The sequence below is a fragment of the Carlito syrichta genome, unplaced genomic scaffold (assembly GCF_000164805.1).
Source record: "Carlito syrichta isolate Samal-C Ts95f unplaced genomic scaffold, Tarsius_syrichta-2.0.1 Scaffold316489, whole genome shotgun sequence".
Taxonomy (NCBI): Eukaryota; Metazoa; Chordata; class Mammalia; order Primates; family Tarsiidae; genus Carlito; species Carlito syrichta.
Window position 1 is genome coordinate 12,173 of NW_007260585.1, and position 22,636 is coordinate 34,808.

The 22,636-nt window shown below is 46.8% G+C and overlaps 2 protein-coding genes across 2 annotated transcripts in view; both read right to left on the reverse strand.

Moving 5' to 3' along the window:
- Nucleotides 1–22,636, reverse strand: part of LOC103277142 (myoferlin-like) — a gene marked incomplete at its 3' end in the record, with an annotated part of 99,453 nt that overhangs the window by 11,402 nt on the left and 65,415 nt on the right. The window contains exons 14-20 of the mRNA XM_021707298.1: nt 22,123–22,191; nt 21,981–22,024; nt 20,981–21,063; nt 17,758–17,796; nt 12,609–12,733; nt 10,609–10,725; nt 1,640–1,817 (exon numbers count right to left, since the gene is read on the reverse strand). Coding sequence (XP_021562973.1) covers nt 1,640–1,817; nt 10,609–10,725; nt 12,609–12,733; nt 17,758–17,796; nt 20,981–21,063; nt 21,981–22,024; nt 22,123–22,191 — 655 coding nt within the window. The remainder of the gene's footprint in view (nt 1–1,639; nt 1,818–10,608; nt 10,726–12,608; nt 12,734–17,757; nt 17,797–20,980; nt 21,064–21,980; nt 22,025–22,122; nt 22,192–22,636) is intronic.
- On the reverse strand, nt 18,857–19,474 carry LOC103277138 (ubiquitin-conjugating enzyme E2 N). The gene has a single exon (XM_008074560.1). The coding sequence runs from the start codon at nt 19,445–19,447 to the stop codon at nt 18,989–18,991; it is 459 nt and encodes a 152-aa protein (XP_008072751.1). The 5' UTR covers nt 19,448–19,474; the 3' UTR covers nt 18,857–18,988.

Sequence of the window (22,636 nt, forward strand, 5' to 3'; positions counted from 1 at the left end):
TTGATACTTTTTTTTTTTTTTTTTTTAGTTGGAGTCTCACTCTGTCGCCCAGACTGGAGTGCAGTGGCTGCTCCCGGCCACCGTAGCCTCGACCTGCTGGGCTCCGGCGATCCCTCTGCCTCAGCCTTCCAAGTAGCTGGAACTACAGGTGCATGCTACCACGCCCGGCTCATTTTTTTGATTTATTGTAGAGACGAAGTCTCGCCAAGTTGCCCGGGAGGGTCTCGAACCCTTAGACTCAGGCGATCCTCTCGCCTCTGCCTCCCAAAATGCTGGGATTACAGGCTAAGCCACTGAGCCCGGTCTGTTGATACTTTTCTGAGGGAGTTCTCATCCTTTGCCTTCTATGATGACTTATTTTATGCACTAGAATGTAAGCCCCTTAAAAGCAGAGACTGTGTCTCACCCATCTTTGCTCTACTATGGCTATTTGATTCTCACAGCAGCTCTGGATAAGAAGAAACTGAGGGTTAGGACTGGTTCGGGCCGCAGTGCTGGTGGACAACACCATGAAGACCGGAAGCCTGGTTTTCCAGTCCTGAGCTGGAGACCCATCCACTTCAACCTCTCAGTCTAAGAAAGATCTGAGGATTTGGGAGGGGTAAGAGCTTCTCTGGGGAGCTCAGTGCTTAGCAGAGCCGCCATCTTGGACCTTCACAAGGCAGAGCTAATGTCAAAGCTGGGTGGGGGGTGAGGGGGCATTGGGGTTCACCCTTGGAGGTGGGACTGTGACTTCCTGGGTCTGGCCAGCCTTAAGGGGGCCTGAACCCCAAACACACAGTGAGGTCATTGTCTGGACACTGACTCTTCCCCTTATATCTGGCTTCTTTCTGCCCCCTCCCTCAGGGAGCAGCCCCTGGCCAAGGCTGGTCTCTCCAGAATACGCACATTCCCTGTAACTAACTAGTCACGGGGCATCAATAATTTGAGCAGAGTTAAAAGCAAGGTGGGAGACTCCCTCACTCGTTGGGATTGTAAACCCCGTATAGGAATTTGAATCATAAACTTGCTTGATTATAAAACTGTTTGCTGGCCGGGCTCAGTGGCTCAGCCTGTCATCCAGCACTTTGGGAGGCCGAGGTGAGTGGATTGTCTGAGCCTGCGGGTTCGAGACCAGCCCGGGCAACTTGGCAAGACCTCGTCTTTACTATAAAATCAAAAATTAGCTGGGCAGGGTAGCGCGTGCCTGTAGTTCTGGCTACTTGGAAGGCTGAGGCAAAAGGATTGCTGGAGCCCAGCAGGTTGATGCTGGGGTGGCCTTGAATGTGCCACAGCACTCCAGCCTGGGTGACAGAGCGAGACTCTGACTCAAAAAACAAACAAGAATTGCTTGTTATACTGCCCCAAGGTGCAGATTCTTCACCGACCTGCCGCCATCAATGCTCTCCTGTAAGTTTTAATAAACCAGTGTCTCTCCCTGCTGGGCCTCTGACTTCTTTGGAATAGATAAACTTTATGCACACGCCCTCTCGGATTTGGAACCGCTGTGTTACACTCCCTCCTTCATCCAGCCTCTCCCTTTCCTCTGCCCACGTGCTGGGGATGACGGTTGCCAGGGAGAGATCCAGCATGGGTTTCCTGTCCTGAGCTGTTCCTGCTATCAACATGCAGAGGAGAAGGCCATCTGGGCCGATCTTACCATCAAATACGGCACGGCTGTACTGAGTTGTTGACGCCAAAGGCTTACAGGTCGTGTCAAACTTGTTGCCATAGTTTCCGATGCTGACTTCAAACTGAATGGCCTCCCCGACGTCCTGCAGCATGGTGGCCGAGTGGAACACGGCGGACAGGCTGTACTTCCGCCTCCGCTGGTATTTCTACAAAGCACGATCAGACACAAGGTTCAGCGAGACTCCTTTGGTCCTTATTTACATGGGGGTTTCTAGCAGATACAATTCTAAACCTAATAATTTGTGCTGAATTAAATAGCAGGGGAGCCAGGCATGGATGGTGGCTCACACCTGGAATCCCAGCATTTTGGGAGACTGAGGTGGGAGGATTGCTTAAATCCAGGAGTTCGAGATCAGCCTGGGCAACATAGGGAGACCTTGTCGCTACAAAAAATTAGCCAGGCATAGTGACATGTGCCTATTGTCCCAGCTACTCAGGAAGCTGAGGTGGGAGGATCGTCTGAACTCAGGAGGTCGAGGCTCCGGTGAGCCATGATCGTGCCACTGCACTCCAGCCTGGGTGACAGAGTAAGACACCAACTTAAAAGAAAGAAAGAAAGAAAAAGAACTAGCAGGGGAGAATGTTCCTGGACCCAGCAGTTAGTTCCCCTTGTTCTCACATAAGTGAGCAAAGATAGAGGTACTAAGAAGTTGATTGAAATGTTGATCAAACTAGAAAAAAATGAAAACAATACTCAAGTCTGTCAGTAGGCCACTGGTCAGACAATATGTTACATCCATATAATGAAATGAAAGTCCATAAAAAGACTTAAGTAGGTCCATATGTGCAAACATGAAAAAAAGTACATTTTAGGTGAATCCATTTTAACATATATATTTTACTATTGGCATATTCTGGAAGGTCTGGAAAAACATAAATTGTTAGCAGTAGTTATGCTGGAGAAAGTCAAGAGATGATGGCAAGCTTTACTGTCTAACTTACAAATTTTTAGTTTTTTGAGTTAAGCACTAATTTTTTAATAGAAATAACAAACAAGAGTCTAATGTCAGATGTAAAAGGAAGTGATATTAGATGAACTTATTTTTCTGGAATGGAAATTGAGCTAACGTCCTCCCCCCTTCTCTCTGTCTTTCTTTCTTTCTTTCTTTCTTTCTTTCTTTCTTTCTTTCTTTCTTTCTTTCTTTCTTTCTTTTCTTTCTTCCTTTCTTCCTTCCTTCCTTCCTTTCTTTCTTTCTCTCTTTTCTTTCTTTCTTTCTTTCTCTTTCTTCCTTCCTTCCTTCCTTCCTTCCTTCCTTCCTTCCTTCCTTTCTTTCTTCTTCCTTCCTTCCTTCTTTCATTCTTCTTAAATTACTGGTTTGCTAAGGGAGCTGAAGACGGGGCCAGCAATAGCCACACTGAGTATCCACCAGCCCGGCAGAAGCGACCAGGAACCTCCAGACCTTCCTTCATGGGCCCATAACATCCCTGAACCCACATCCTGCCCCGAATCCTTGCTCCAAGGCATAGCTCCTTCTTTACACACACACCCGCCTTCAGCAGCCAACCAGCCCTGGATGGCTGAAGTTGCTGAACCTCACGATGGCCTTGTCTACACATTCTGCTGTGTCTGTTGTACTGACCACATCAGAGTCTGCCCTGGAATTCTGTTGCCGTCCCAGTCTCTGCTTTCAATTATTTGGGGGTATAGACCCAGAAGTGAAATTGCTGGATCACAGGGTAATTCTATTTTTCTGTTGTCGTTGTTGAATCGGAGTCTCACTCTGTCGCCCAGGCCGGAGTGCAGTGGCATGCTCACAGCCACTGCAGCCTCGACTTGCTGGGCTCAGGCGATCCTTCCTCCTCAGCCTTCCAAGTAGCTGTAACGACAGGCGCGTGCTACCATGCCCGGTTTATTTTTTTATTGTAGAGACAAGGTCTCGCCAAGCTGCCCAGGCTAGTCTCGAACCCCTGGGCTCAGTCAATCCTCTCGCCTCGGCCTCCCAAAGTGCTGGGATTACAGGCATGAGCCACCATGCTCAGCTTCTATTTTCAATTTTGGAGGACTGTTTTAAGAACTTCTAACAGAGAATGTAGCATGTGGTCTTGAAGAATCGAGGGACAGAACACTGTTACAAAGTCCTCATTTTGGTTAAAGGAATTATTTTTTTAAGAAACATGTCTAAGCCGGGCTCGGTGGCTCAGCCTGTAATCTCGCGCCTTTGGGAGGCTGAGGGGAGTGGATTGCCTGAGACCGCGGGTTTGGGACCCGCCTGGACAACTTGGCGAGACCTCATCTCTACAAGAAATAAAAAAACCAGCCGGGCGTGGTGGCGCGCTCCTGTAATTCCGGCTACTCGGAAGGCTGAGGCGGAAGGATCGCCGAAGCCCAGCAGGTCGAGGTTGCGGTGAACCGGAGTGGCCACTGCACTCCAGTGTGGGCGACAGAGTGAGACTCCAACTCAAACAAACAAACAAAAAAAGAAACATGTCTGACTCTGTTACACAAGCTGCAGTGCAGTGATGCGATCAGCTTACAGTAACCTCAAACTCCTGGGCTAAAGAAATCCTTCTGCCTCAGCTCTTGAAGTAACTGGGACTACAGCTGTGTGCCACCGCCCCCAAATAAAATCAAGAATACAATTTTACTTTTAGCTTTTTTAGAGACAGGGTCTTGCTATGTTGCCTAGGCTGGTCTCAAACTCCTGGCCTCAAAAGATCCTCTCACCTCAGGAAACTTTGGACATGGTAAAATAAAACTCTGCAATAAGGTTTTATCAGAAGCCCCTCTGAGCCTCAATTCTTTTACAGAGTCTTTCTAAAACACTGATTCACAAGCTGCATGCTGAATTACCTGGGAGCTTTGGCCTGGGCCCTGGGACTTTAAGAGCTCCCCTGCCTTAGGCCACTGTCACTTTGGTAGAGGGGACTTGGGGGAGACTTAGACTACTTGTCGAGAGCTCTGCTCGGTCACCCACCACTGAGCCCCTGAGCCATCCACAGTTCTGAAAGGCTGCGGAAATTCCGAGTTTGAGTTTGAATTGTGTAAACGTTAAAAAGCAGGAAGCTATTTGGGTTAGTCAGAACTTCCATACACAGCATAACTTCTCCTTTGTAAACCACCCAGGATGATATAAGAGAAGGGAAGAAGCTAAAAACAGGAAACGTAATTGGAGGCCTGAGTCAGGGCCCAGGAGAAAATGACCAGTATTAAAGCCAGCACCCACCTGTTCAGCCAGGGGCTGCCGGGAGCAGGGGTGGGGGTGGAAAAGGGGGTGGGTTCCTGAGGGAGGCTTGAGGGAGGCCTGGGGAGGTTGCTCTGGCCAGACCGGCTGTACCCTGCCCACCTCCACAGAGCCAGGATTCCGCGCGAGATCTCCCTGGATGGTCTCAGGCAGAACTGGAGCTGGTCCAGTCGCAGGAATCCCGATAGGGTGCTCACCCTGGCGAGTCTGAGCACTGAAAACAATGTAGGGGCTTCCGGCCCTCAGCTCACTGAAGATGGAGCGGGTCCCTGGACCCCTTGGCAAAGATCAAACTCCACAGAGCGCACCCCTCCCATCCGCTCACCTGCCCGGGAGCCTGGGCTACCCTCCGTTGGGGCAGCTGAGAATTCTGGGGGTCCCTCAGCCCTTTCCCACTCTTCCTCTGTCCTCAGGGCACCACGAGGTGGAGAGAGGAAGAAATAAACACCCTGTGGAGAAGTACAGAGCCTCAGCTTTTGTTCTGGGACCTCTCTTAGTAGCCTGGGAGCAAAGCCGTCCACAATCCGGAAGGTTGAAGACTGTGAATTACAGTCTATAGGACACAGATGGATGCTTTTCTGGGTAGGGCCCTGGGGGTCTCTTTCTGATCATCCGTGATTAGTGATTAGTACACATTGTAGATGGGTGGTATTCACAGGGCAGGGCTTCAGAAATCCATCTGGGGAAGGAGGTGACTTTTGTCAAGCAGGATACTGATAAGGGGTAAGTTTCAGGAAGCAGCTGTGGGCGGCACTAAGGGTCAGTGACAAGGAGATTAGGTGCCAAAGAAAACTGCCCACCATGCCACCCCTTGGTCCGTTTACTAAAGATGGCTGACACGTGATGGAACAGATGGAAGCATCTGAAGGTGCTCTTTCGAGCAATATTTATTGAGCCCTTAATGTGGGTCAGTCTGATGGGAGATCTCAAGGAGGTTCTACTTGGAAAGGAGAGAGAACAAAATCCCAAAGGATGCTCTCCAAAAGGTCAGGTCATAAGGAGACCGGGAAGGAAGCAGGGAGGGGCAATCCCGGAATGGATCCCCGGTCATGGAGACAACAGCCAGGGTTCTTTAGTGGCAGGGCAGAGTTTCCAGAAGCCAGCGAGGGTGAGAATAGCGCTGGGTTGGCAACACTGACCCTGCCTCCTCCCCCCTCCCTGGGCATCTCTCGGCCAGGCCCACCTGAGCAACAGGGGGACTCTGTTCTAGGAAGATGGGGTGTTTGGCGTTCTGGCAACCGAGTAGTCCTTTTGTTGCAAACTCTTCAGCTCTGCCAAAGAGGTGTGTTACCCACACGTGACCCAGAACACGGGACCTTCGTAAGACAGACAAGGCTCACACTCACGGTCTAGGCTGATCACACTCCCATGACCCAGAACATGGGACCTTTGAAAGGCAAACAAGGCTCACGATCACAGTCTAGGCCGGCCACACTCATCAAATCCTCCTGGCAGGTGGCACGAGCTGCCCTGTCCATGTCACCCGCTCCCGTTGCTCCTGGCTACTTGAGGGGAGGCTATGGCCTCAGGGTCTCAGGCTCTCCTGCTTTGTCAGGCTGCCAGGTTTTTTCACTTTTGCTTCATCTGACTACTGTTTTTGTTAAATTTATTTAATAAAAAAAAGATAGGCCATTTTGCCATCCGTGTTTAATCACTGAGGGCGAAATTCTGTTTTGTAGAGCAGTTCATAAAAAGTTGTTCTTTAATACTGTTGACATAAATTGTGGACAATATATATTGGCTCTTTGTATTTGTGGTTTTTATTTTTGCTAATTTTTTTTTTTTGAGTTCTCACTCTGTCACCCAGGCTTGAGTGCGGTGGCATGCTCACGGTCACCACAGTCTTGACCTGCTGGGCTCAGGCGATCCTTCCACCTAAGACTTCCAAGTAGCTGGAACTACAGGCGCGCATCACCACATTCGGCTAATTTTTTGGTTTACTGTAGAGACGAGGTCTTGCCATGTTGCCCAGGCTAGTCTCGAACCCCTGAGCTCAGGCAATCCTCTTGCCTTCGCCTTCCAAAGTGCTGGGATTATAGGCATGAGCCACCGCGCCTGACTTATTTTTAGTAAATTAATGCAATAAGCTTTGCCTGCATGTGTTTAATTACTTGCAGGAAAGAAAACTAATTTGCTTTTGCATTCCAGTTCATAAGGGGTTTTTCCTTTGCCCTTTGCTGGGCCTCTTCCCCTCCTCACCGCCCCCACCATGGTTGTTTAAAACAAAGTAAAGGAACATGGACTTAAGCCATAAAATGGTGATGGAGCAAAACACAGAGGCACCATAGTGTTGGTATTCATGGTTAAACTTCCACACAATCCAGAATTTGAACCAACATCTTTAAGAGCCAGCTCTGGCTGGGCGTGGTTGCTCATGCCTATAATCCCAGCACTTTGGGAGGCCGAGACAGGAGGGTTGCTCAAGCCCAGAAGTTCAAGACCAGCCTGGACAACATAGTGAGACTTCGTCTCTACAAAATTTAAAAAATTAACTGGGCATGGCGGTACACACCTATAGACCCGGCTACTGGGGAGACAGAGGGAAGAGGATTGCCTGAGCCCAGGAGGTCGAGGATGCAGTGAGCCATGATTATGCCACTGCACTCCAGCCTGGGTGGCATAGTGATACTTCAACTCAAGGAAAAGAAAAAAGGAATTTTGGGCAGACATAAACTTTCAGATCATTGAAAATTGTAAGAAATATGTTCCTGAGAGCAAACTTCAGAATTCAAGAATAGCATGATATTCTGTCATTTCCCAAATAAACTCTATGTAACGAAGTAACTGAAAAATTTGGGAGACTCCTTCAGACCCTAACTGAGTGTTGCCACATCAGTGTCAGGAATAGTGAACCGCAAAGCTTCACCCTCCCTGGTATGCACACCGGATGGTTGGCTATGTGCATACAACATTCACAGACCTGCCTCTCGGTACATTGGACTTATAAAGTCTCACCTCAGGGAACCCAGTTCCTTACTACGCATCAAGAAACTTAGAGAAAACGTAAGAGTTGTCAAAACCATTCCTGTTAAATCTGAGAATGGCATGATGGCACCAGTGGCATTATGGTATTGATGGCATAATGATAATACTCATGCGTCTGTATGTCAGTGGGGATGGGGGTAATGAGAAGTCAGAGAAGGGCTCTATAATTCTCCAAGTGCTATCCCTCAATGAGTGATTGTCATAACCTGGCTTTCACGTCGACTTCTGTAAAAGAGGTTGGCTCAGAAAAAAAAAAAATCTGCCCCGAGATTTTAAAATTTGATATTAATACATTAATGTAGACAAACTGAAATAACTCTCATGTTGTAAAAGCTGTATTTTGAGACGTAGAGATGTGAATTCACATTCAAGGCAGACCATTCCTTTGTTTTGAGAAAATGTTTTGGGCGGATACTCAAGTGATGATGTAAAGAAAATATCTGCCATGGTTTTTTTTACAATTTAAACTACCTGAATTCAACTGTTCTGGTTGGTAACGTAAACTTTTTTTTTTTTTTTGAGTTGAAGTCTCACTCTGTCGCCCAGACTGGAGTGCAGTGGCCGCTCCCGGCCACCGCAGCCTCGACCTGCTGGGCTCCGGCGATCCTTCCGCCTCAGCCTTCCGAGTAGCCGGAACTACAGGCACACGCTACCACGCCCGGCTGATTTTTGATTTATTGTAGAGATGAGGTCTCGCCAAGTTGCCCGGGCGGGTCTTGAACCTGCGGGCTCAGGCAATCCACTCACCTCAGCTTCCCAAGGCGCGGGATTACAGGCTGAGCCACCGAGCCCAGCAGTAATGTAAACTTTTAAGTGTAGGTTTAAGCCAGGGTATGTTATCATCTTTGCAACTCTGTGGGGAGAGAGACTTCTTTTCCATGTATGAAGTCAGACCAATGTCCTGTGGCTCGCCTGTGTGGGATGGAAGTTTCCATCCTGAGGCTGACGGGTGGGAACACAGGTTGTCTCAGGAAGAATGGACAGCTCGATCCTTTCCTCTAGAGAAGGAGACGGGTTTGAAACTGATGCTGTTTTCCCCTGGACCACTGATGCTCCTACATGCACAGACTGGAGAACCCAGAATATTCTAGGACGCGAACCTCCCCATAGAACCATCTTCTGGGGAGTCACTGCGCAAGGCCACATGGCTCTGGGGGAGTAGGGACAGTTTCCTCTAAAGGGAATGGACATTCCCCCTGGCGGTCATCAAGAAAAGGGGGTGGATCTCATAACAGGCAGACATCCGACGACGACTAGAAGGAAGGAGAAAGCCTTCGCTTGCTTGAGAACTTGTGGCCGCTGGGCTGGACTTTGGATGAAGATGTGTTCAGGGCACCACGGGAGTTTGGGGAGGACAGAGAGCCGAGGCCTGCCACCGGGAGGCAGGCTGGGAGCAGAGCGGAAGGCCAGAGACCCAGAGAGCCGGCCTGAGCTGGTGGGCAGTGAGGTCTGTAACAGCCCCTGGCCACCCATTCACTGTGTCTTCCTGTTCTTGTCCTGGAACTGACAGTGAAAGCTTTAACCAAGTTGCTGTTTGGTTTTCTGCAGTCCTGCAGGAGAAACCAGAGCAGGGGCTGTTCCGTGCTGGGAATGGATGGTGTATGACAGGGGGGTGGCAGTGGCCTGAGGAAGCTGGGGTGGGGGCTGGCGGTGACTTGCAACCTAGCCAAGAGTGGCCCCGGACACAGGGGCGTCTGCGAGTGGCTGCTTTGGCAAACAATTCGGATCTCCACGTGGACATCACCTGGGATTCTCAGAAATAGTGGGGAAAGGTAAGTGAGAGGACTTCCTGTCTTGGGGTGGGGGTCAGTCAGCATGCCTTCCCACACCGGGACGCCTAAGAGACAGTCGCCACCTCTGAACACTGAAACGACTCGTGATGGCACCTTCAGCATTCGGGGGTGGCACCTGTGGCCACCTCCCCATGAGCGCCCAACTCCAGGAAGCAATCGACCATTTAGTTTGGGGGTATCAGGGTACTCTCTCATTTTGTTTTTTTTCTTGACTTGAAGTCTTACCCTGTCACCCAGGCTGGAGTGCAGTGGCATGTTCACAGACACGGCAGCCTCGACCTACTGGGCTCAGGTGATCCTTCCGCCTTAGCCTCCCAAGTAGCTGGGACTACAAGTATGGGCCACCATGTCCAGCTAATTTTTTAATTTCTTTGAGTCGGAGTCTCACTCTGTAGCTCAGGCTGGAGTTCAGTGGCGTGCTCACGGCCACCACAACCTCGACATGCTGGGCTCCGGTGATCCCTTCGCCTCAGCCTTCCAAATAGTTGGAACTACAGACGCACATTATCACGTCCAGCTTATTTACTTGATTTATTGTAGAGGCGAGGGCTCACCAAGTTACCCAGGCTGGTCTCGAACCCCTGAGCTCAGGCAATCCTCTCGCCTCAGCCTCCTAAAATGCTGGGATTACAGGCTTGAGCCACCATGCCTGGCCTTGATATATTGTTGAAACGAAGTCTTGCCAAGTGGCCCAGACTGGTCTCAAACCTCTGGGCTCAGGCAATCCTCTCCCAAAGTGCTGGGATTACAGGCGTGAGCCACTATTCCTGGTTTTCTTACCAGTTTTCAGTTGGCTATAAACATCTCAAAACAAGAAGGAGGTCTCATCACCCACACAGAGCTGTTGTAGACACATTCAGAGGTTGTTGAGGACACGTGCTAGGAGTCGGTCTCCTTCCGACTCTACCCCAGCTGACTTTTCTGTCCCCAGAGGTCCCCGTGTCTATGCCACGCACTATTCACACACCAACAATTACCTCAACAACCAGCAGGTCGTCATTGGAAATGGGCTCAAGCTTTTTATCTGGTGGTGTCTTCTCAAGAAAAGTGGTCAGTTCAACCAAGATCCTGCCTCTGTAGGCAACGCCTTCCCCCTGAAAGGCAATAACACAGGATCATTCCTCTAGGCAGGAAAAACAGCAAAAACCACTGTCTCTCTAGTACAGCTAACACAGCCACAAATGATTCCTCCTTCCCATGGCTCTGACTTTCTTTTTTCTTTTTTTTTTTTTGAGTTGGAGTCTCACTCTGTCGCCCAGACTGGAATGCAGTGGCCGCTCACAGCCACCGCAGCCTCGCCTGCTGGGCTCCGGCGATCCTTCCGCCTCAGCCTTCCGAGTAGCTGGAATTACAGGCATGAGCTACCACGCCCGGCTGATTTTTTGATTTATTGTAGAGATGAGGTCTCGCTGCCCAGTCGGGTCTCGAACCCACGGGCTCAGGCAATCCACTCACCTCAGCCTCCCAAAGGCACGGGATTACAGGCTGAGCCACCGAGCCCGGCTGGCTCTGACTTTCAAAATGAATCAGCCAGCAACTCTCCCAGCTGGATTCGGGTCTTTAGTGGTTTGAAAGGAGAGATACCGATGTCAGAAAGGATCTCAAAGAGCGCCATGGGTTGCCCAGGCTAAAAGGTCTCCTAGCTATGACCCTGGTCAGAGGCTTTCAAACCATGCTCTGGTCCAGAAGGATCTGTAGAGGCTGAGGTGAGGGTGGATGGGGCTTGAAGTCGCCCTCATCTTCCATTAGCCGGGAGGCTCTGCCTCAGTCTATGCTAACCTGGCTTCCTTTCACCTCTTCTCGGAACAGGGAGGCTGCCATGTTGGCAATCAGGGCAGGTCTCCAAGTGGCCGGAAGTAAAGGAGGAAGATGTCCTGGGTGGGGCTGAGCATGCAGATGAAGAGTGGATTCTCCTCCCGCCAAACCCAGAAGTATTGGCAATAGAATCTTCTGGAGAGGAAGGGAGGGCTCCCTCCTCCACAGCAAGTCTTCTGCGTTTCCCTAACCAGGGCTTTCTCTTTCTACCTTAGTCCCTATCTTGAGCCTTGAGAGATCATTAGAAGACCTGGCTTCCGTTGTGGTGGAAAGATCATGTCTCACCTCTGGGCCCCCAGGTTGTTCAGGAAATGAAAGGGTTGCTCAGATCAGGGATAGCACAGGTGTTCCGGAGGCATGGCACTGCCTGCTGCTTGCTAAACTCCTGGAACACGGTGTTGAAAAGATTCCAAGGCAGCACAGTGGCTGATTTGGAAAGACAGCCGGCATCGATTACCAATGTCTGCTGTGAGCATAGAAGTTGGGGAAATGGCCATTTGCCATCACCAACATTAGACGACCTCCAGGATCTTTTCCTATCCTTGCATTTTAAGACTTGAGAAGTGGAAGAATTATTATTTTTTTTTTATTAAAAAATTTCTTTTTGTAGAAACAAGGTTTTGCCATGTTCCCCAGGCTGCTCTCAAACTCCGGGTTCAGGCAATCCTCTCGCCTCAGCCTCCCAAAGTGCTGGGATTACAGACGTGAGCCACCACATCTGGCCTTTTTTAAAAAAAAATTTTTTAATTTTCTTTTTTTTAGTTGGGGGTCTCGCTGTTGCTCAGGCTGAATGCAGTGGCACGATCATGGTTCACTATAACCTTGCCCTCCTGCACTCAGGTGATCTTCATGCCTCAGCCTCCCAAGTAGCTGGGACTACAGGCATGCACCACCAGGCCTGGCTTATTTTTTCATATTCTGTAGAGACGAGGTCAGAGAAGAGGTCTCACTATGTTGCCCCGGCGGGTCTTGAACTCCTGGGTTCAAGCAATCCTCCTGCCTTGGCCTCCCAAAGTACTGGGATTATAGGCATGAGCCACCGTGCTTGGTTGTATGCAAGACTTTTATCCTTGCCTCTACTTATGATATTAATTACAGCCGTCCTAAGAAGGAATCATATTAGCCAGGGTTCACATGTAACAACCTTAAGTGAGCAACTAACCTTTCCACTATTGAGCTCATCATAGGGGTCCGGGAACCCTGTGTACTCCCTGGGGCTTCCGTAGAGGTTCAGATAACAAGGCCCAAACGTTGGAACGAAGCCCACTTCTGTTTCTCCTGTATTTACTGAGAGATCAAGACCATCATTAGATTTTAGGCTCTGACCATTCAGTCTATTGAAATAAATATTAGTTACGAGTTAGCTAGGTGAGACTCTTTTCTGCCATTCGATGAGTTAGTTGTATTAGTGCAGATTGTAAGACTTGCCATATTTCTCTTTTCCAATTGCTATAAAACATTAAATAAACAAAATATTTTGAGGGTAGCACAGGTAAACACATTTTTAGAAAAAGATAATACTATTGGAATGAAAGGTTTTTGCATCGACCTTTACATTTCTTGCAAGTTTATAACTGGCGTCGTATTAAACATGCCACTGGCAATTGGGATAAAAGATTGCATTGTTTTAGGAACTCATTTAAATGATGCATCAGATTAACTTTATGTATTCCCTCAAGGATGTCATTTAATCTTAAGCAGTTAAGTATAACTCTGGCAGATGCTGTTAAAAATGGAAGACATTTAAAAAGTATGTATGTAACAAAGAGCTGTGTGTGTGTGGTTGTAAGTTGATATGATATTCACAAATGGTGTGAAGATTCCATTCATAAGTTTCTATCTCTGGTGACCATATGACAAACTCCTTATTTCTTCCACTTGATCTTAGCAAGACTCCTCTCCAATCTGGGGCACTGAGGGTAAGGTAAGGAACAGCTGAAACAAGGGGCGACTGGGGGTGAGGGTGGACATATAAGAGCTGCCTCCTCGACTCTGAATGGTCCCATATGGAAGACTGAAGGACGCATCTCCAAAAGCAGAGTTAGGATCACTGCTGAGAGCCACAGGGAGGCCAGCTTTGTTTCACTCCATGTAAGGAAGAACTTCCTGTGAATTAGAGATGCAGTGAAACAGTGGGACAGATTGCATTAAGGACAGTCAGTAGGAATGCCCAGGCAAAGGCTTTAGCCTGTCGTTCAGGATGTTGCCAAGATAGTCCCTCTTGTGGGTGACAAGCTGGCCAGATCACCGCTACGACCCTTTCCAACTCTGTGCTTAAAATTAAGGGAGAAAGAGGAATGTGGAGTGACAGGTGAGCAGAACTGCCCGTGAATGAACAACTGGCCTAACTGTGTGGACAAGTTCTGCCCAGTCGGTTTCATGATGTGAGGCTCCCTGTATATTTCAATGGGTGTGCACACTTTTGCGGGGTGGGGGGAGAGATAGAGACTAATGCATACAGTCAGAAATCAGCTGACCAGCAATCTCAGTGAAGATCGCAAGAGAAAAGAAACATTTAGGTTAAAATTTAGAAAATTGGCCGTTGTTTCCTTAAGCACTGGCCAGGTCATGTGTTCTCTGAGCTATGGCTACCATGTTTTCTTAGCTTTGGCCCTCTCCCCAACCTTGGGGAGGTGAATCTTCTCTCTCTCTCTCTCTCTCTTTCTCTCTCTAATTTACTTTCTAAATAAACTTTGCTTGAAAACTTAAAAAAAAAAACTTAGAAAATTGGCCGGGTTATCCCAGCACTTTGGGAGGCCAAGGCGAGAGGATTGCCTGAGCCCAGGAGTTCAAGACCAGCCTGGGCAACTTGGTGAGATCTCTTCTCTACAATAAATCAAAAAATTAGCGGGGTGTGGTGGTGCATGCCTGTAGTTCCAGTTACTTGGAAACCTGAAGCAGAAGGATTGCCTGAGCCCGGGAGGTCAAGGCTGCGGTGGCTGTGAGCATGCCACTGCACTCCAGCCTGGGCAACAGAATGATGATAATAATAATAAATAAAAACTTATCACCAAATTACACAGTCATCTGCAGTTTGAAGTAAAACAACACCTTAAAAATAATAATAACAAAACCTTAGAAAATTAAGGTGTAGAAAAGCAATATAGCCGGGCTCGGTGGTTCAGCCTGTAATCCCGCACCTTCGGGAGGCTGAGGTGAGTGGATTGCCGAAGCCCGCGGGTTCGAGACCCACCTGGGAAGCGAGACCTCATCTCTACAATAAATCAAAAATCAGCCGGGCGTGGTAGCGCACGCCTGTAATTCCGGCTACTCGGACGGCTGAGGCGGAAGGATCGCCGGAGCCCGGCAGGTCGAGGTTGCGGTGGCCGGGAGCGGCCACTGCACTCCAGTCTGGGCGACAGAGTGAGACTCCAACTCAAAAAAAAAGAAAAAAAAAAGAAAAGCACTATGTGACAGCTGAAGGGTAAGGCTTGGTAACACCCTGGGGAGTCACATCTCATACCTGCTTGGAAATCTTTTATGAAACCCAAACAGGGACCAATAGATTTATCGGAGCCATGTTATCATCTTTAAGAAAAATGAAGAGGATGAAATGAATTACTATTTTATCTGAACATAGAGAGGGGTTTGGCTTTAACTACTCTGCCATATGGAACACTGCCAGGTTGACTAATCGCTTACTAATAAGCAGGATTTAGAAGTCTTTCCTGCACTAGAAACTTCTGGTGTGGGGGAGTGATGTCAGGAAGGAGTAGAGAATTAAAGCAGAGACTCGTACAGAGAGAAAAGTCATTTCTAGAAGTTGAATCCCAGAATGTTCAAGCAATGAGGGATCTTAAAGCTATTACACCCTAGTCATGTCACATTACAAATGGGCAAACTGAGACCTACAGAAATGACATGACTTGTCAAAGGTCCCACAAGTTGGAGATTTAGGCCCAGATCTTGAGTGTCAAAGCTCAGACGAGGTTACCCTCCACTCCATCATTCCTTTGGCCTAACCCCACCTGTCTTTCGCCTGGTTCCCACAAGTTACTGTGTTGTCTGTCATGTGTATTTATGTGCTGTTCATTAAAGATCTCCAGGGACGGAGACACAAATTATCAATAGTGATCCACTGCGTGTCACCCAAGGACTTAATTCTTTGTGTCCAACCAAATCTTTTCCTGGCGTTTGAAGCCCTTGACTTGTTTGGGCGTGCACTAACATGAAAAATCTTCCTTCTACGTGTTCATGTCTCAACAGTCTCCTGGGAAAGCCAATTTTCTCACAAGCTAAGTCTTTTCCAGACTCGAAACTTTCCTAACCTATTTAGAAACAGTTGTCACATCAAACTTCCCAATGCTCTTCCTGAAGAGCCACTACAAAATAAAACAAAAATTCTTTTTTTTTTGAGTTGGAGTCTCACTCTGTCACCCGGGCTGGAGTGCCCTGGCACACTCACGGCCACCCCAGCATCGACCTGCTGGGCTCCTGCGATCCTTCCATCTCAGCCTTCCAAGTAGCAGTAACTATAGGCTCAGGCTACCACGCCTGGCTCACTTTTTTGATTTATTGTAGAGATGAGGTCTCGCCAAGTTGCCCAGGCTGGCCTCGAACCCGCGGGCTCAGGCAATCCACTCGCCTTGGCCTCCCAAAGTGCTGGGATTACAGGCTGAGCCACCGAGCCTGGCCAACAAAAATTCTTTAGCCCGGCCTTCGAGGATTTCCTCTGACCCCCTGTTCCAAACAATATTTCCCATGCCTCCTTCGCACCTGAGGACTCCTGGTGTTTTGGACTTCCATAAATAATTATATTTTAGTTTTTAGAACCTCAAATAGCTATTTATCTCTGTGGCTGTCATATAAACTCCTTTCACGGGGAGTGGGGGAATTAAGCGTGTTTTATTTTGATTTCCTCTTCTATCATTTATTTTGATCTCTTTTATTCATTGGCTAAACAAATGAATGAAAGAGTGAAGTGTTTGCAAATCTGCCAAGTTCACTGCAAATCTAAAGACTACTTAATATTCATATAAAGTCTGATTATAAGGTAATGAAATTGCCCAGGCTGCTGGCGTGCAGTAGCACGCTCAAGGCCACTGCAGCCTTGACCTGCTGGGCTTCTGCGATCCTTCCGCCTTGGCCTTCCAAGTAGCTGGAACTACAGGCACGTGGCACCACGCCCAGCTAATTTTTTGATTTGTTGTAGACATGAGGTCTCACCAAATTGCCCACGTTGGTCTCGAACCCATGGGCTCAGGTAATCCTCTCACCTTGGCCTTCCAAAGTGCTGGGATTATAGGCGTGAGCCACCGAGCCCAGTCAAAATTGATTTGTTTAGAACAAATAAGAATTGGGAATTGTGTCAACTATAAAGGCAGGTGACATCACCTCATATCTGCACAGAGCTTCTGGCCTGACACCGGGAGATGAGGATGCCAGGGATGACAAATCTTTTGAAACCTCAGAGTCCTCATCTATGAGGAGAGTGTTAACATCTGCCCCAGGAGAGCTGTGATGGTCACGTGTGCGAGACTGCTGAACAAACTTGCAAAAAATGACAAGTTCTGTGCAAACCGAAAACACATTATAATCCCTCACATTTGGGCAGTGAAGACCTTCAAGGTACAAAAAGGAAAGTGTTCTGGATCTTTCAACCTAGAGATCTAGGTTGAAAATGGAGGAAAGTTACTTCAAGCATTCCCTCACTCCATCCCACTCTAGTTTTTTGAGTCAGGGTCTCACTCTGTTGCCCAGGCTGGAGTGCAGCGGCACAATCATGGCTCACTGCAGCCTCAGTCTCCTGGACTCAGGAGATCCTTCCGTCTCAGCCACCCAAGTAGCTGGCACTACAGGCTTGCACCACCATGCCTGGCTAATTTTTTTATTTTTTAAATGTTTTCATAGAGACGAGATCTCACTATGTTGCCCAGCCTGATCTCGAACTTCTGGACTCCAGTCATCCTCCCACCTCAGCCTCCCAAAATCCTGGGGTTACAGGCGTGAGCTGTCACTCCCGGCCTTCATAACATTTTAGAACAACTAGTCGAGTGACCCATAGCTCTACCTACCGAATATAAACAATAACAAAAAGCGTTAAATTTCACAAACAGTGGTCTGCAGTGAAGCCAAACACGATGGTGCGTGTTAGGTGAGAACATGTGACACAGAGCAAAGCCTGGTTAGAGTATTTGTTTTAAGCTTAGCCACAGGAGACAACCAGACAGCACTCACACAAAACTTATTACTCTTAGCAAAACGATGCTCGAGTCAACATTAAACAAAGTTTGAAAGGCAACCGGTTAATATGTTCTTAAGAAGATAAACTTAGAAAAATCTAACAGACAACAAAATTACAAGGCATAAACCTGTATACGATGCAGCCCCAGTTCCCGAAGACGAGAAATCTACGTAGTAAAAATACGATTGGTTAAATCATAAGAGAAACATGGGCATTATAAAACAAACACTGAAAACGTTAATCAAATCCAGTGCTAAGTAAATAAGTGGTTTAGCAACACCAGAAAAATTCCAGATTCAGATCCAAGTCACATGGCCCTTTGGTAATTTATACAAGTCTCACCAATTAAATGCAAAATGACTCAAAACTTTGTGACAAGGGATAGAATTGCCACACTTGAATGACGCCATCTCGCCAGTCCCAAGGCAGTCAGGCATCTGAGGGGAGCTAGTTATCTGAGGCCAAAGGAGGCTGGGGAGGTTACTAGCATTTCATGTTTTTGATAAAACATTTACTTGTCTTACGGCTGACTTTGTTGGGGTCCAAGTAAATGTAGTCTGAGACTGTGTAAGTCAAGACCTGTGGTTTATTGTGCATTATTTGATTCAAAGCATGGCTTGTCTCTTTTTTTTTTTGAGTTGGAGTCTCACTCTGTCACCCAGACTGGAGTGCAGTGGCCGCTCCCGGCCACCGCAGCCTCAACCCTCTGGGCTCCGGCGATCTTGCCACCTCAGCCTTCCGAGTAGCCGGAATTACAGGCATGCGTTACCATGCCCGGCTGATTTTTTGTTTTATTGTAGAGATGAGGTCTCGCCAGGTTGCCCAGGCAGGTCTCGAACCCGCGGACTCAGGCAATCCACTCACCTCAGCCTCCCGAGGCGCGGGATGACAGGCTGAGCCACCGAGCCCGGCTGGTTTGTCTCTTTTCGAGGGAGGGAACGAGGGCCCATTGTTATTTAAGTCCCTGTAACAGACTGTGGGCAGGACTTGCAATGAGAGAAGGTCTTAGAGACAGAGGCTAAAACTGCTTGTTAAAAATTCTGGTTTTAGTTCTTCTGGATGTTTGCTTATATTGTTATTTCTTTTCTTTTTCTTTTCTTTTTTTCTTTGTAGAGATGGAGCTCTCACTATGTTGTCCAATTTGGTCTCAAGAAGTCTTCCTACCTTGGCCTCCCAAAGTGCTGGGACTACAGGAGTGAGCCACCACACTTGGCCTTTTTTTTTAATCACTAAAGGACTGAAGATATCTGGGTTTTTATTCTGAATGTTTCTAAGACTGTGTCCATTAAATGCAAACAAAAAAGGAAGAAGTCTTGGCAGAACAGGAGAAGTGACGCGCACTTGATGATCAGATGGATTTAAATATTGTTCATGGTATATAGCCTAGTCCGTGCTCTGGCTGTTTCTATGGCTTGGGCCTCCTTGGTCTTCCATTGCTCTGTAATGTCATTTGCTAGCGGGTCATCCGGGTTGGGAGCACTTAACAAAGCCTGGCTCGAGAGCAGGACTGTGCGGATCTGCAGTGCCGGGGACCACTTATCTTTCAAAATATCTAAACATATTCTTCCCAACTTGTCTACATTAGGATGATAGATTTTGGTCATGAAATGTACTTTAGGGGCTGCCATTGGGTATTCTTCTGGAAAGAATAGTTCAAGTTTAAAAGTCCCTCCCTCGAAGGGGGAATCCTGGGGGCCAGCAATGACCACATGAAAATAACGGGCGTTGCTCTCATCTGGTTCTGCTTTAATGCCAGGAACCGGTTCCGCCAGCAAACGCTGGGTCAACTTGATGATCCTGAGGGGCAGCCCGGTCATCTTGTCAGGTCCCGACTTTGGCCTCTGCTCCCGCACTTGGCCTTTTATCAATATTTCTTGATTAAGTATCTTTGGATATTATTTAACAACTTCCGACGAATAAGAAACGGATTTAAGTCCTTTTTACCCTCCTGCTATATAATTACAGCAAGAGTTTTAATGCCTCTATTGGTTACAGTTATGATTTCATCTAAAGTCATATTGGCATTCCCAACTTGGTAAAAGGAGGCTACCGGTACTCCCACCCTCACCTCTCCTTCCCTTTCTCCCTCCACTTCTCACTCTATCTTCTGTACTTTTACTTTTACATTGTAATGGGTAATAACATTTACACTCTGTTCAGAGCTTTGTCTATACAAATAAACAACAAAGAGTGTTTACATTCTAGCAACTGTATAAATACCATTCCCTGCAGAGAAAGGGGAGGGTTATGATATCATTTTCCTCCATGCGGCTCCAGTATCTGAATCCCTATGTCACTCCACAGAGAACATCACATGGAATCGCTTTCCTACCTTCTATCCTTTACTTAAAATAATATCACATATGACTTTCTATTTGTTCTATATCTTCTGTGTTCCCCTCTTTGTTTTCCTTGGAGTTTTGTATTGCCTTTCTTTTTCTGCTTCTTCTGGAAGGAAATCTAGATTTCTTCACCATATCTCTAATGTCTACTTTACCCTTATCTTTCATTTCCAATACATCTAAGGTTCTTATTCATGTTTTCTAATTGCTTGGATTAACAATGTTTTTTCAAAACCTATAAGACACCTTAAACAAGATGAGGATGAAAAGAACCATGAGTATCCCAAGACAAAATTTTATCGAAGACTCTCTCACTTTGATCAACAGGTTTAGTCTCTCAATATGTTTGATCTATTGACAATTTAAAAACCTTCTGTTTTGGCAACAAAAAATAAGCTGCTGGTATTAATACGTTATCACTAAATTTTTTCTCTTATCATCTTAACTTCCTTCCTTTGTTTCCTATTACAATTTCTGGCATATCCACAGAACCACAATGCCAGGTTGTTTCAAGTCTAGAAAACAACACAAAGAAAATTGCATTGGTTATCAACACTTGTGAGAATAAAAACAAAATGCACATTATCTTAGGATGTGGACATCACATGGTTCACTGGCATCTGACCTCATTGTACCTTCCAAGAGAATCAGCTGAGAAAGGAGTATTATGCTATATCTGGGGTCTCACTATGTTGTCCAGTCTGATCTTGACTTGTATCAATTCCACTCTAAAAAAGAAGGTCCTGACATTCTGTACTGACACTCAAAAATTCATAAAGCAGTTACTGGGAGAGAGATATGGATGAGAGCAAGACAGAAGTCTTCAAACTGTTAGTTGCTTCAGTGATTGTTTTGCTGGCCATCACCAAAACATCACTGAAGTGGTTTTACTAGCCACATTACATCTGGCTTTTAAGAAACCAGGTGTGACCCATAGTCACCCCAGTGCATTTTTTTTCTCCAGAAGTTCTAACTCTTGTGTCGTTCCAGATTTGCTGAGCGACTTACCTTCCACTTCCCCGCCAGAGGCAGCAATTTTAGAGAGGTGTAGATACGTTGTTCCAACGACGTCATTTTTAGTAAGACGGTCCCTGAGTAAAAGAAGAGGTTAAGGACCCCACCTATGAAGATACGTCTTTATTTCAATAATAAAAATAGATAGAGCTGGAAAAACCCCCAGAACTCAGGAATCATCATGTACAGCGGGCCTCAAGCCTTCCTGTACTTAATAATGATCTGGAAACTCTCCACTGTCATCTCCTGCCCACGATTGCAATTCAATAAGGCTGGGGTGGGCACCAAGAGTCAGTATCTGTAACAAGTGTATACCAATTGGTTCTGATGCAGGTAGTTCTTCCACCACCCCAAAGGGATGTCTGATCTGATCAGGTCATTCACTTCACAGTGACAAAATTATGATTTTACAGAGAGGCCGAGGGATTTTGCCTATGGTCACACTCAATACCATTGTCATAAAATGAATTCGTCAATGACAGGTGAATCATAGGATGAGGATACAAGTAAATCATACATCATGAAATGGGTAAATGCATTGAAAGAATCTCCAAATTAAAAAAAAATTCACTGAAGCCAAAGACAGCCTCTCACAACAACGCTAGCTGGTTCACCGACTGCCAATGGGTTCCTAGAAAAACTTACTTATCAGGGGAGGCCTGTACTACAAGAGACCCACCCTCCAAAAAAAATAATTCCGGTTTTCTTTTGGGTGTCCCTTCATAATCTTTAGAGTATATAATATACTCTAAAGATTAAATGAGATAATGTAGGTGAGACACAAGGCATAGTGCCAGGCACTTAGTAGTGCTCAACAAATGGTTAGCTAATACGATAAACCCAGGATGATGGTGGTGGTGGTGGTGATATATGCCATGTTTCCACCCTCAGAGAGCTAAGGCCTGCCAGTGAAATACTTCCTCCAACTAGAATGATATCCACAGGTGTGCCGCTCCTTCATATGGACTTAGACACATGTCTATTTGCAACTCACCAGTCGTAAATTGTGAGTTTTATTTTTTCACACACCGAAGGAAACTGTAAAATGAAACAGAAGAAAGCAGTTACTTCCCTATGTGCTCAGTTACTGTTAAAATAAGTATCCTTATTTTTTCTCAAGTAAAAGGAAGTCAAACCTTGATCTGGAGGTTGACGACTTGATTCCACTCAGGGTTTGCATTTTTCTCAATTATATTTGTGCAAACCTGCAAAATCACCAAAGCAGAACCGTGATTGTCAAGTCTCTAATTTCTTTTCTTTTCTTTTTTTTTTTGAGTCTGAGTCTCACTCCGTCACCCAAGCTGGAGTGTAATGACACGTCACGGCCACCCTTGCCTCGACCTGCTGGGCTCTGGCAATCCTTCCACCTCATCCTTCCAAGTAGCTGAAACTACAGGCGTGCGCTACCACGCCCGGTTCAATTTTGATGTATTGTAGAGACGAGGTCTCGCCAAGTTGCTGGGGCTGGTCTCAAACCCCCAGGGCTCAGGCAAACCACTCTCCTCGGCCTCCCAAAGTGCTGGGAGTTTCCAATATATGCACTAAGTTATATACTTAGTAATCTGGTTAAACTTAGTTTTTCTTCATAATGATTTGGTAAAATATGACATGAGTTTAATATTGATCTTAGTTTCTTTTTTTTTTTTTTTT

What these genes read in the sequence shown, in the direction of transcription:
- LOC103277138 (XM_008074560.1), bottom strand. Translation starts at nt 19,447, where the DNA reads ATGACCGGGCTGCCCCTCAGGATCATCAAGTTGACCCAGCGTTTGCTG.